This window comes from Cariama cristata, unplaced genomic scaffold, assembly GCF_000690535.1.
Source record: "Cariama cristata isolate BGI_N322 unplaced genomic scaffold, ASM69053v1 scaffold38063, whole genome shotgun sequence".
NCBI lineage: Eukaryota > Metazoa > Chordata > Aves > Cariamiformes > Cariamidae > Cariama > Cariama cristata.
The window spans coordinates 35,343-48,946 of NW_009607472.1; the positions used below are offsets into that span (position 1 = coordinate 35,343).

The window sequence follows — 13,604 nt, forward strand, 5'->3', positions numbered from 1 at the left end:
TCTTCTTTGGGAGCTCCTACAGCATGAGCCACCATGATTGAAGGCTAAGGCTCAGAGAACGTCAATTGTGCTCCACTTGTCCAGCAGAAGAAAGGATAAGATTTTTAGGCATTGCTCAAAAGCTGGCAGAAGAAATGTTGTCTTCCCTTTTGCTGCATGTGACTTAGTTTAGAAAACTTTGAATAACTAGGCAGTTCTGTCCTTCTCCACAGCAACCGTCGGTAGCTACATGTCCCAGTTATTTCCTGGATGAGGGAATTATTTCCAGCCTGATGTCAGGGACTGTATTACAGGAGATATGTGGATTTTTGATCAGTTTGGGAATGACCGCAGAATACTGAAGACAGTGCGTGGTGACACCCAGGGAACAAAATTGTCAATCTGAAGGAAAAGAACCAAAAAAGAGTTTGTCTTAGATGAGACACAATAGAGTACTGAACATAATAAAGCCAGTGTCCTCTACCATTTCACAGTCTAGTATCAGAATGGATAAAAAGCCTTTGAGCAGGCAAGCATCTCAAGGTCATGGCACTGGCGACAGTGTATACAAGGCTGTTGGCTCTGCTTGTGCTTCCTGTCCCCTCTGTGAAGGTGAAGCTATGTAAAGGGCTTAAACTGCTTTACTGAGGCAGCTATGACTAGATAACAGTTCTCTAGATTTTATTATTTTGCTGAGAAGGTAGATCTCTGTGCTTCTCTCGGATATGCAGTTTAGCAAGACCTACATAGCTGCAGAGATCTCCACTAATATCTTGGACCAGGTGTAGGAGGAATAAATCCCTGAAACTCTCTGCCGGATTTATAGCAACAGGCAAACATCACAGAGGCTGTGGACACTAACAACTTGCAGCATATTTCTTACCTCACTCTGCTGCAGTCATGTGGCAAAGGAACTTTGAGAAGTCAGTCCGACCATGCTGAAAATGGCAAGAAGATCTCAATCCACTTCAGACAATTCTGTGCCGTAGACCTCACTGATACATCACCCTGAGAAGGAGGAGGAGGAGGTGGTGGTTGGGTCCAGCTTGGCCTTTGAAATGCTGTGTAAAGTATGAACAGAGAGAACCTGATTTATCAATCTAACTGATGTATGTGGAGCAACTGTTCGGAGCCTCAGGAGGTGGAGTTTCAGGATGAGATGCTTCTTTTACCAGAGCAAGTGAACTTGCATTTATCGGAGTGATTCAAAACTGGGCTCCTTAATAATAGTCCCTAAGTGCTAACACTGTGGACAGAGGGAAGGAGGAAAGAGAAGAAGACACAGTTGAAGGCATTTTCCTTTCGTTCCCTTAGATCACTGAATGGGTCAGGTAACAAGGACAGGATTAGGGGCAACAAGGTGAAGAAGTAAAACATCCCATTGGGTGTTCAAGTACAGGAAAGAGAAATTGGTTTTGCTCTTTATTACCTTTGCTCACCGCTGTGGAAACTGGGTACCACTCATGGGACATAGGGTAATTTGTCTCCTTTCACACTAGCTGGGGAGAGCAAAGCAGCAAGAATTTTGCTGTCAGTTCCTGGCCCAAGTGACAAACTTAGCTCTCTTTGTTCGTCAATTGTTTTTTGTGGTCAGGAAGCAAAGATTGTTGCTTTTATTTGGTGCTGGGATACAGATTTCATTAGGAAGAACTGACTAAAGAGGCTCACTGATTTTTTGTCCTCTTTGGCACTTTTATTCTAAATAATGTGGAAAAAGAAATGCTTTTTGCTATTGTTCTTTTGTGGATAGATTGACAAGTTGTAGTTTGTTCACAGAACTACAGTTGCATGTGGGGAAACCAGGAGAAAACATATCTTTCCCCCTTTAACCATCTGACTTCAGAAAGTTATGAAATAGCAAGTGGTTTTACTTAAGAGTGTTTTTGCTCACAGAGCTAATAAAGCTGCTGCCTCTGCTGTTTTGTTAGCTGGAAGAAAAGAACCTTGAGTAATGGTGTGAAGAGGGTGCATGACCTTTCGTTATGTTTTAAAGTTTTTCCTTACAAATAAGATAGACTACTAGCTTTTAAATTTCTTGTTTTTTAAAGAATCTCATTTGTTTTCTCTGATATATCAGTGGGAATGGATAGTGCATTTAGATTTTAAATCACTTCTCTCATTACACTTGGCTTGTGTTATGATGGCAAAACACAGTGTAGGTAAGTAGGAGTATACACTTGGTGTTATAGAGAAACTCTTATAGCGACAGTACTGGATTTTAAATCCTCCTCCTGCTACCACATGTCTCCTAAGTAATGAGTAAAACTCCACATCCCCTGTTTACCTTTCTGCTTCCTGAAATGAGTGAATGAGTGGGTACTGAGTCTAAGTCATAATGACAATTTTCTGGTTCAGTCTGTAACTCAGAGCACCAATATATATATATTTTTTAATCTGTTCTTGCTCTTAGTCCAGTTTGGAAAGTTCTGCCAGTAATTTAAACCCCAGCTGGCATAACTTGGAGTCAGGGGAACATTCAAGACTGTCCTCTCTGCCAGGGCTGGTAGTCGGGAAGGGACAGACACACAGAACAAACTTAACAAAGCAATAAAAAAATTAACTTACAAAAATATGTAAAATTTAAGCTAAGCAATCTCTCTGCTTAGGCATCATACTCTAAATGGACTGGAAGACGTCAAACAATTAATTTTGATTGTCTCTACTGATATTTTGAAATAATTTATTTTGGCTGTTATTCACAGAAAAAAAGTCACTATTTCCAGGTTTTGTTCTGACTTAAAACAGTTGTTTGCTGTTTTGGCTGTTGGCAATAACCAAAACAATTTATTTTTCTATCTGTAGGGTCTATGTTCTTCCAGGTTCATAAGTATATACCTAAATGTAAACACACAAACCTATTTCTGAGTGCAGAGAAACTTCTCAAGTGGTTCAAGTTAGACACAAGGTTATGCTCAAAATGCATATATAATCTTTAAAATAAGCATTTTCTCCTCCAGAAAGTACGCCCAGATATCCTGAAATTATTATTAAACAGCACAGAACATATTAAAATGTTTGTTTGGTAACTGCAAAGTTAAACCATGTCTAAAGTTGTGTAGCGTGATTTCCTTGAAAAAATATTAATATTTAATATCGCTCCATTATTTTCAATCCTTATTTAAACAATAGTGGGAGAGAAGAGGAAGAAAATGCTGTACAGTGAAAGCATAAAATAAATAAACAGAGATTGAGAAAATATAGTATCTCTACAAAGTCATATATTCCATCCAAAATCAACTTCGTGCCGGTTGTTCAATATTAAAGGAATCGATTAAAAACCAGCAAGATAGTCTTTGATATGAGCAGCTGTTGGTGAGATAATTTGCTTTCTTGCTGCTAATATGTTCATGAATTTTATTAGGAAAATCTGTCTCATGTCTTGAATGAGAAGAAGTACAAAAGAGAGAGCATATTGCAGGCATGATGCAAGGAGTACAATAATGCAAAACATCTGGGTGGGGTGGATGACAGTTCAAACTGATGTTCAGTCTATTTAAAAAACAACCACCTTCTTGTTTTCTTCTTTTCCCACAGAAAAAAAAAATTAACATTGATAGATTTCTTGCTGAAGAAGCATCTTTTTTTTGATTCAGTCAAATATGTTTGCCTGAATGATTTATACAAAAAATCTTATATATCATACTTATGACAAAGCAGTTTTAGAGGTCCTGTAGTTGATTCTAATGAGAACTGCTCTTTGCACACTGGTAATCCTGTGTCACTTTTCATAGGAGAAAATTTGACTGTTTTTTGATAAACTCTTAAAAAATATGTGCTTTTCTTACACCTGTATGAATTTAATATTTACTGATTCACTTACTAATATAAGCAAATCAGATACGCTTGGTGTTTTTTCAGATTTACTTCATAAATCTGTACCTATTTTATGAAGTAATTAACAGATAATGCATCATGACTAACAAATACTTGCATCTCAGGCATAAATACATGAATTTTTGGGACTTCCAAACATTTATTGGAAATTGAGAAGCTACATAAATGATTGTGAGTAAGTGTGGACAATTTCCCAGCAGTGATGAAATAGTCATCTTTTTTTTTTGCACAGATTTTAAAATCTATTCTCATACCCTTATTTGTGTCTGGCTTTGTTAGAAGGTATTATGTTTTCATATTCTTTCAAACAATGATCTTGATAAACATTTAAAATACGGTAATTGGTGTCTGAATGAGTTCTTGATGTCAGCTGCAAAACAAATTCAATGTCCATTAAGGAAACTCTTCCTATGGTTAGAAGGGAGAAAATGAGACTGTGCTGTCCCCTTTCCATTTTGCCATGAAAGGGAGCTGTTAAGGCAAATTGACAGATTCTTTAGTAGAAATTTGACAATTACCCACTACCACTCAGGAGGACAGTGCTAACTTACTTGTACGCACTCTTCACTACCTAGCTGTGAAGTAAAACTCTGTGGTTTAAACCGTCCTCATGCAAGCAGAGTCGAAAAAAATGGTAAGAATTTGCTGATTCTTGATTGTGTGAGCAACATCTCACACTTTAATCACATAGGCATTGAAAAGAGCAATAAACATCTGCTTTAGGTTGTAGAACACCAAAACACAAAAATCACTTGTGTTAAGGCTGTGCTTTGCTTAGTGGGATTTCAAGAACTTTACTCCTTCTTGCTCAACTGAATGTTTTAATCTACAAAAAAAAAGAGTATATACGTAGCTAAGTCTTCTCTGTAAAACCACAAAAATATCTAACATACAGTAGGGAAAAGAATCCATTCCTTTTTCTGCTGGCAAAGAACATCACCACTTCTAAATATAGGGATGTCATATTTTCTTACCCTCACAATTTCCTTTTCACTTTCACTTCTTATTCAAGAAAGCTGAAATATCAGCTCTTTTTCCTCATTTCTCTACTCTGTAAATCTACCAGTTCTTCTAGAAATCCTAAGCAACCATCATCTGGCAAGCCTGTCTACTTCAGCGTAAATGAAATAGGTCTCTGGCAAAGGTGACATTTTGAAAGCTTGGTGAGTTAAACTAAACAAATATTTGTGTGACCCTAACTTACACATGAGGAATTCATATCTACAAATATCCAAGGAATACCTAATTAAACATGGGTGTGTGAAAAGAACTGATTTGTGCATACATACTGCATATGCTTGAGTATAAACTGTAATTGCACAAATATCTGGCTAAGTTGAGTCTTTCTAAATTTTTCATTTATTTTCTTCCTCTTCTTTGCTCATACTATTAGCTCCTGCAAGTCCCGAGTCAGTCAGAAGCTGCACCATCATCTAGAACACCTCCATTCCCATATGCCAGTCAGTAAAATCCACTCTCAGAACTCACTTTTTTCACTGATAACTGGTTTTCATACCATACATTGAGTAAAGTTTCCTGATCTCTTTTGATAAATCACAGCTATAATAATGAGCCTTTAGCTTCAATGTTTTCTTGTAAATACTGTAACTGTTTCGATTTCTGCATGTTAGGGGAATACACTTCTTTGTTCTATTAGAAGCTGAGCAATATTTTCTTTTGCATGAAGCTGTATGTGTAGTTGTGTCTGTCTGGTAAGCAGTTAGTCCTCATATATGCAGCCTGTTTAATGCATTCTTCATATGCTTAGTGTGATTTAAAGGACTGTATTTTGCTCTTTACGTGCATCCATATAAGGCTTTTGACTCTCATTAACTCAGCAATTAACAGCAGTGATTTAAGACATTCACATCTTCCAGCAGTCTGCTCCCATTGCTCTTCTGAAGATTACCAACCTGGAAGAACTGATAGAAAGGAAGATGTTTTCACCCTGGGCTTTCGCCAAGTAAATCCTGCTTTCTGAGCACAAACTCACCTTTTTCAGGAGCATAAAATCCGACACCAGACTTTGCAGTGTCATTGTTTACAGCATATATTTCCTTTTCAGATAGGATGGGAATCCAGGACAGAAGGTGTGGTCAAGGCATAAGGCAGCAAGATTCTTAAAAACATTGAAATTTTGTTCACTGGAAAGATCTTTCCTTCTGTCTCTTATGAATCTAGGATAGCTACCCCCATCACTCAGATGGTTCAACGCTCTGCCTTTTCATGTTCAACACTCCCATAGAAGCACTTTTGTATTTGGAGCACTTTCAGATGTATATCTTTGAAGTGTTTTCCAAAGATCAACATCATTATAGCATTAAGTTTATGATCTTATGGCTTACTGTTCTCACCTTTCCCCATAAAAAATTTCTCTCAGTATAATTTAAATGCAGGGCAGCAGCTCCTGTGGCATTGTAAAACAGTACTTTCTGATGGCATGTTTGTTCCTGTTGCTTAAGTATGGTCTCACTCCAGTGAGGGGTCCTTTTTGCATTTGTGATTAAATGCTGAAAATAAACTAAAGTGGTATTCACTCCCTTTGTACATTTGAGGTGTATGCTACAGTAAGCTTTGAAGAAAATCCACAGGTTTGCAGTACCACTTATTTATGACATCATGAAATAAACTTTTATATTCCCTGACTGGTACTTAGCTGTCTGATGGGTACTGCTATAATATGAGGACTTCTAGGGGTAATTATATAAAGAATGAAGAATACTGCTACTTTCTCATTTCATCTGAATTTAAGGTAGATATTCTGCAGCTTTATAGAGTGTTATTTTATGTCATTCAAAGCTCTGTTCTACACTAAACAACTATCTAAACACTATTTTCAGCATAACGTTTAGTTTTTGTTGGGAACTGAATTAAAGTAACATTTGTTTGTGTTCTGACTGAATGATTCCTTAACATTTTTTTCTTTTTTTAAGGTAAAAAAATCATATCAGAACCTACAACTGTTAAGCTGATTACATCTCTGAAAACTGACAGTGTCAAATCGTCATCTGCTAAAGTTACTCTTAAACCTCCTGGTTTTGAGACTTCGATTACTGAAGTGGCTGTCACCAAAACAGAGGTCCCTGCTTTGGAAGAAACAACCCTAGAGACTGAAGAAGATACAGAAATGACTACTGATGTGGCTGAGAAAAAAAGGGAAATGGAGGTGCTTATGGAGAACATTAAGTTAACCACCCTTCTACCTCAGACTGTCACAGATGGCGAAATAAGCACTTACGATACACTGGGAAGGACTGAATATGATGTTTCACCTAGGTTAACAGAGAGCACATCTGCAGCTTTGGAACTGGAGCACACTTACTCTGAAGCAGAATTGCCCGAGGAACAAGGTAGGTCTGAAAGCATTGAGGACGCTTTCTTGACCTCTATAATTTTTCAGGATAGCACAGCTGTAGCTAAGAGTTCCCCTGGTTCATGGGAAGATACTGAAACAGGAGATACACAAAAACATGATGCTGATAATCAGACTGAACAAATAGAAGTGGGTCCTATGATGACAGCTACAGATAGCTTGTTACCAACTTCTCGGAGAGAGTTTCCCAGGACAGGGACTTCAATTTCACTAACAAAAAAGAGTATGTATCTTGGTGCCCACTCAACAAAAGAACCCACAAAAAAGTCAATGGAGGTGAAATCAGACAAGAAACTTACAACTGTTGTAATCCCTAAAGCTTTGTTCACTGATCAGTATGATCTTACTACAAAGGGGGAGGGCAGAGACAGCATGTACACCATTATGCCTGATAGAATTTCTGGCATGGCTACTGGTAGCATCTCAGAATCCGATGTGCCTGCTGCATCAGAGACACTCGTAGATGAGCATGTGGTAACCACTGGACAATTTTCTACATCAGATGGGTCAACTCCACTTGTTAAATTTAGTTCTGTGACAATGTTTGATAATGAGGCATCAGCTGAAGGAAGCAGAGAGGACCTGAGAGATGTGCAGCCTACTATGTCATCTGGAATACCTGTATCCTTTTCTGTATCAAATGTTAATCAAACAGGATCTGAGGCCATAACTCCATCAGGAAGTACCATTTCCCCAGAAAACTTTGGAGAAGCTACCACATTTGTTATCCACTCATCTAAACAAATGGAAGGATCAGCTGGTTTAGAGGAACAGGAGAAAACAAAGCAACCAGAAACGGGAACAATGGATGTTAAGATCCTCCATGCGGCAACCGTCATTCCTACTTGTGTTCCAGCAGAATCTGAGGGATGTTCTGCAAGTAAGAAGTTCACACAGGCTCCTCCAGCTTCTGGCATGTGGCTGCCTACAGATAAAGATCAGGGGTATATGACAGAAGAGTCATCTCATACTAAGAGAATACATGAGTTAGATACAGAAGATGGTATCTCTGGAATGGAGCCTACATCATCTCCAGGGCAAATTACAGGATATACAAAGCATCCAGTAGCTCCAGTTTCAGCAGTTACAGATGAAACTGAGACAAGCATGGAGCCAGCAGAAACAAAAAGTGATGAAGCTGTATCAGCTGATTTTGATCAGAGTGTCTCTCACACAGGCAACTCTTTGGATTTGGAAATGGTCACAGTATCCAAAATATCAGTGAATGAAAGTAGTGCAACAATAAAGTCTTTTAGCTCCTCAGGCGTTACTGTATTACCAACTGCTATGCCCACAGTCATCGAGGTAACTGAACGTGAAGGAGATGAAACATCAGGGTATGTTTTGCAAACATCTATTCCTACCCCAAAAGTTGAACAAAGAGAGGCTACTGACACATTGGTAGCAACGCCTGCTGAAGAAGTCTCTACTGAAATGGATGTCTCAAAATACACAGTGGCAGAGGAACGCCAGACAAGCATTGTGATGTCAACTGAGGAGTCATCAGTGGCAACAGTTCAAGACAGAAAAGGAACACCATCAGCTGGCTTTGGAGGGACAAAGGAATCTGTTGTATTTACAGTAGTAACAAAGGTAGATGCTACAGTTCCACAGCAAGAACATGATGCTTCCCTAGTTCCAGTTACGGTAGAGAGTGAGGTCACTAGAGATATGCCAGTTACTGATCAGACTTCTTTTGATGGTCTCTTTCATACAGAAGCAACAGAAACAACTGCAAAAGATAGTGAGGTGTTCCCAGAGGAACTCTCCACGAAACATCAAGATAAGGAACCAGGTACTGCCACAGAGACTACCTTCTCTGTGACATCTGTCCACATACATGAACAGAGGACGGCACCAGGATCTGAATCATCTCACACAGCTGTTCATGAAAAACAGGATGAGACAGGTTCAGCTTATGATGAGACATATCCAGCAACAGAGGTATCAGTGCCTACCTTGAAGCTCACAGACTATGGAAGAGTTCTGGGACCTGATGAAACTGGCACCAGGACCTTGCGTCTCACAGTGACTCCAGAAGCTGAAACTGCTACTGATCAAGAAGAGAAGGTCACTGAAGTGATGCTTATAGCAGTGGGTACCCAAGCAAAAACATATGAAAGCAGAGGAACCTCCACCAGGGAAGAAGACAGTGATGTAGTGAGCTGGGAACCTGTGTTGCCCCCTCATACGATACCTACAGGTCATTCTTCTATGGAAAGCATTACTCCTCTGACTTTGGGAGCTTCTCCAGGCAAAGCTCTGGAAGGTTCAGGAATATCAGAAGAACCTGAAGAAATCAAAACAGCTGTATTTTCAGCTAATGCAACAGATAAGGCAACAATTTTCAACTATGTGACAACACCTGCCATTAGTTCTGTAGACAAAATTCAGCCTACATCGACATCCAAACCTTCTGTTACTCAAAAGTCACCACGTATCATTCCTGAGGAAGAAGAGGAGGTAACAAGCAATGACATCATCATAATTGATGAATCTATTTCTCCCAGTAAAGCCACTGCTGATGACGATCTGACAGGAAAGATGTTAGAACCAGAAATTGATAAGGAGTATTTCACAACATCAACTGCTACTGCAGTGGCACGACCTACTGCACCGCCCAAAGTGAAGGAGGCCACAGAGGCTTTACAACCTCAGGAGGTGTCTCCTTCTACTTCACACCCTGATAGTGAAAATGACATAAGATTGTACGTTATTCAAATCACAGGCAATGATACAGGTAAGATTTTGCCTTTTAGACCTGCAGTCCATCAGAATAGACAGTTTATCATAACAAACTGGTGTTACTTTAGAAGGTACTGGAGATGTGTCTTGGATCACTGAAGGGTGCAAAGTACAAACTTTGTCTAGACAGCACCTTACTGAATATTGGTAGGTCTATTTTTCTATCCATTAAAAAAAACTAAGAAATACCTTATGTATATAGTTTGGGGTAAGATTAATTTCTGTGTAAGAATGAATATGAAACTGTTATATTTTCTTTTAAAAGTCATGATGGCTATAGTCCAATTTTCTTGCTTAATGTCGGCAAGTCACTGATTTAACTTCAGCTATCTGTGAAACAAGCATTTTAATTTCACAGCTTCCATTCCATGCATTACTAGTCCTAAACGAAGCACTAGATTATTTTAACATTCCATTAGTCTGTAGCAATTAACAATGCCATGTACAGTGTAGTCATCTAAAAAAGGTTAAGGCCTTCTACTGTGTCCACAAGTGGACCTCCTGTCATTTGGGGGAAGGGTTTTTGCACGTTTTTGTAGCATATCATAATATTTTTTAATCCATTTCACAGAATCTGTGATGAAAATTGACATAATATTTAGTTTCTTTATAGTTTTTAGCTGATGGCACTGTACATGTGTATATAGCTTCAATTTCATGGGTATCCAGAACAGAAACTCCTGAAGTAGCAAGGAACTGTTGACTTTTATGAAGAATATGTCTCCATAATGCAATAGCTGAAGGCTATGCAATTTTACATTAAAGAAGCCTGTCAACTATTATTTAAGATGTCTTGGTAAAATCTTATTTTTTTAAAATGACAGGTAAAAGAACTGACAAAAAGGATAAAGCTCAAAACATCTATTAGCTTCAATGTTGCATTCTATGTAATTATTTATAAATAATTAATTAATTTTTTGAAGGAACACAGTAAAAATTCATTTTATGTCTTACACACCTTAACTACATGCAGTGGTTTTAAATAGTTGTATAAGAAACTGTTTTCTCCTTGGTTCTTGGCCATAATATCCATATCTTTCAAGAACTCATCCAACAGAGTTAATAATTTATGGAATTCTTTTGGTTGATTTTGTCAGGTTTGTGCTTGATAAAGTTTCATTCAAAAATCAAAAGGTAAAAGTATTTTCCGTGAAATGTGCCGTATCATTATCAGACTTCTCATACAGTGGATTTTGTATCTTTATTCACTTTATGCTTATTATCCTGCTTCATATTTACAATATGTAAAACTGCACAAGTCATATCAGTGGTAGCTTAACCTTCTATTTCAGAAAGTAATAGTTCTGTTATTTTAACATTTAAACACTACTTTTGTTTCTGTAGTATACTATCATTATTTTGTCTGGAGCTTTAGATATTGCCGATGTCTTGGAAGTCTTGATTAAATGAGACAAGTCTGGTAAGTCAGAACAGAAGACTAGAGTTAAGCCACATGTTAAATACTTTTGTACCTGGGGAAATTTGGTTAATTCACCTTAATAATTAATAGTTGGACTGTGTAGCAGTGAACTAGTTTTCGCTGTTATATTGTTGAGTTATACTACAGTTTATTGCATATGGAAGAGTGAGTTGTGCTGGGCAGTTGTGTGTTCCAGGTGGATGGAAAGGAGTAGGATGGTTTGGGAGGGTGTGGAAACTTGGTGTTTTCTTCAGGTAGTGCACAAGGTATATGATGCAGGATTTCTCTGCATATACATCAAGAAGAGTCTTATTTTACACTTTTTTCAGAATGGTGTGGGTACTGTGAGTCATTAAATTAGAAATTAGTTCAAACTGGATTATCTAAAGGACAGTGGATCAATGCACAGCCGCTCTTCATAGCTACTCTTGCTTTCACTTGGGTGATCAGGTTCTTAGGACAGACCTTCTTCAGGATTTGCCTTCTGAATCTTCACAATCTTTGTAAAGCTGTGCATGTATTTTCCAGGTGTGTGTGTGCACAGGTGTGTGGGTGTTTATAAGCAGAGTTAAAGCTATACATCCTTAAAATTCTGCCTTTAGGAATGATTTAGTCTGTCAGCATAGACAAAAGATCTTTTTCTTGAAATATTACGAAATTTTCTATATGGCAGTATCTGTATTCTCTTTAAACATAAAGGGCTTCATCATATATGTAGTGCAAGGTCAAAAAGGAGTTTCCTTTATTTCTCTGTTTTCAGAATCTGACTGTTGAAATTCTTACATTTATCTATCCACAGAGAAAAGGTACCCTATACCTGCTTACCACAAGTTAAGCTAGAGTTGCCAAAGATTTATTCTGTCTGAGGATTCAGATTAGCATTTTATTTTCTTTCTCCAGAAATGAAAGCCTGTATCTGAAAAATTCTGCCAAGCCCAGTTTCACTTCATTGTTTCTCAGTCCATAAACTTTTCTTTGTACTGAAGAAAATGCACATAGGAGACACTGAAAAGAAATGAATTTGGCAAATATTACTAACATATGCCTTTCACTAAGACATAGTTCAACTTCTTATTCTATCACTCTTTGTTTGAAAATTGATCTGCAGTCATACAGGAACTACATTAACTGTACCTTTGGCTTTTTGTTCTCAGCTAAATGGGAACAAGAAATACAATTTTCATCATTATATCTCTCTAATAAAACAAAGGTTTTTTTCCTCCTTTGCCTTGACATGTTTTCAAGGTAATATAGCATTTTAAAAGAAAATAATCAGTGAGGGTTATAAGCAAAGGCCTTCATAACTTTCATGTCAAGAGTCCAAAAGTGTCTCCTAAGAAATGACAACTTGCTTATGAAAGCCCTTCAAATAATAGCTGTTTCAAATAGGAGTAATGAGAGGTTTGTCGTAGAAACGATATTGTGTATAAATGAGTATAGTATTTTCCTTTTTGTGTATGCATAAGTGTTGGAAATATTTATGAGATTTTTTTTTCATCTTTCTTCACCTCCTTGTTATTCAGATTTTGCCAGAAGCAACAGTTTAATAGTGAAGCAGGGCTCCGAGGAAATACGGTACCATGTTTTGTTTCCTATCATCAGCCATATCACTTAATTACAGTAAAAACTTGCTATTATACTAACTCAGCTGAATATTACTCTCTACAGCTCCATTTATCACCTGTAGCATAGGCATCGTAATATTTAAGTGCTCCAAGGAGGTGCTATTAGGCTTTGTTAGTTATGAGCAATATTTTATACTCCATGCAGAAGAGAATGGTCATGCCAGACGGATGGATTTTTGAGAGATGCAGACATTTTTAGCAGTTCCCAGCAAGCAAGGCAAAGCATACCCCTTGCAGCACAGAAGTCCCTTTGTGATCGATGGGTGTCCTACCTCCCAGTGAAGTGTGGCGAGAGCAGCCCGTTGCTTCTCTGGGTCTAGTGAGTTCACCTATGGCCATGCACTGGTTGAGGGAGAAGCAGGAAGGATTTCTTGCACCTTTCTTCTCAGTTGCAAACCCTTGCTAAACTGGCACCAACTTTGCTGAAGTCCTTTGAAGTCTTTGGCTGGAATGTGCTGTCGATGTATGGAATGTGTTACGGACGTATGGAATGTTGGGGATATTATTCTTCATTATTTCTGTAGACTCAAGCTGCACTTGAAAGACACTGAAGGTTGACTATGTTAAATTCAATTAAATATAGTGGCAAGAATGTTAGTCTGTCTTAGATCGCGCGCCCGCCCCCCGC

General features: G+C 38.1%; 1 protein-coding gene across 1 annotated transcript in view; it reads left to right on the forward strand.

Moving 5' to 3' along the window:
* LOC104158940 (versican core protein-like) overlaps window positions 1–13,604 on the forward strand; it is a gene marked incomplete at its 5' end in the record, with an annotated part of 95,996 nt that overhangs the window by 30,303 nt on the left and 52,089 nt on the right. Inside the window, 1 exon segment of the mRNA XM_009696718.1 lies at window positions 6,747–9,926. Within this exon segment, the coding sequence (XP_009695020.1) occupies window positions 6,747–9,926 (3,180 nt within the window).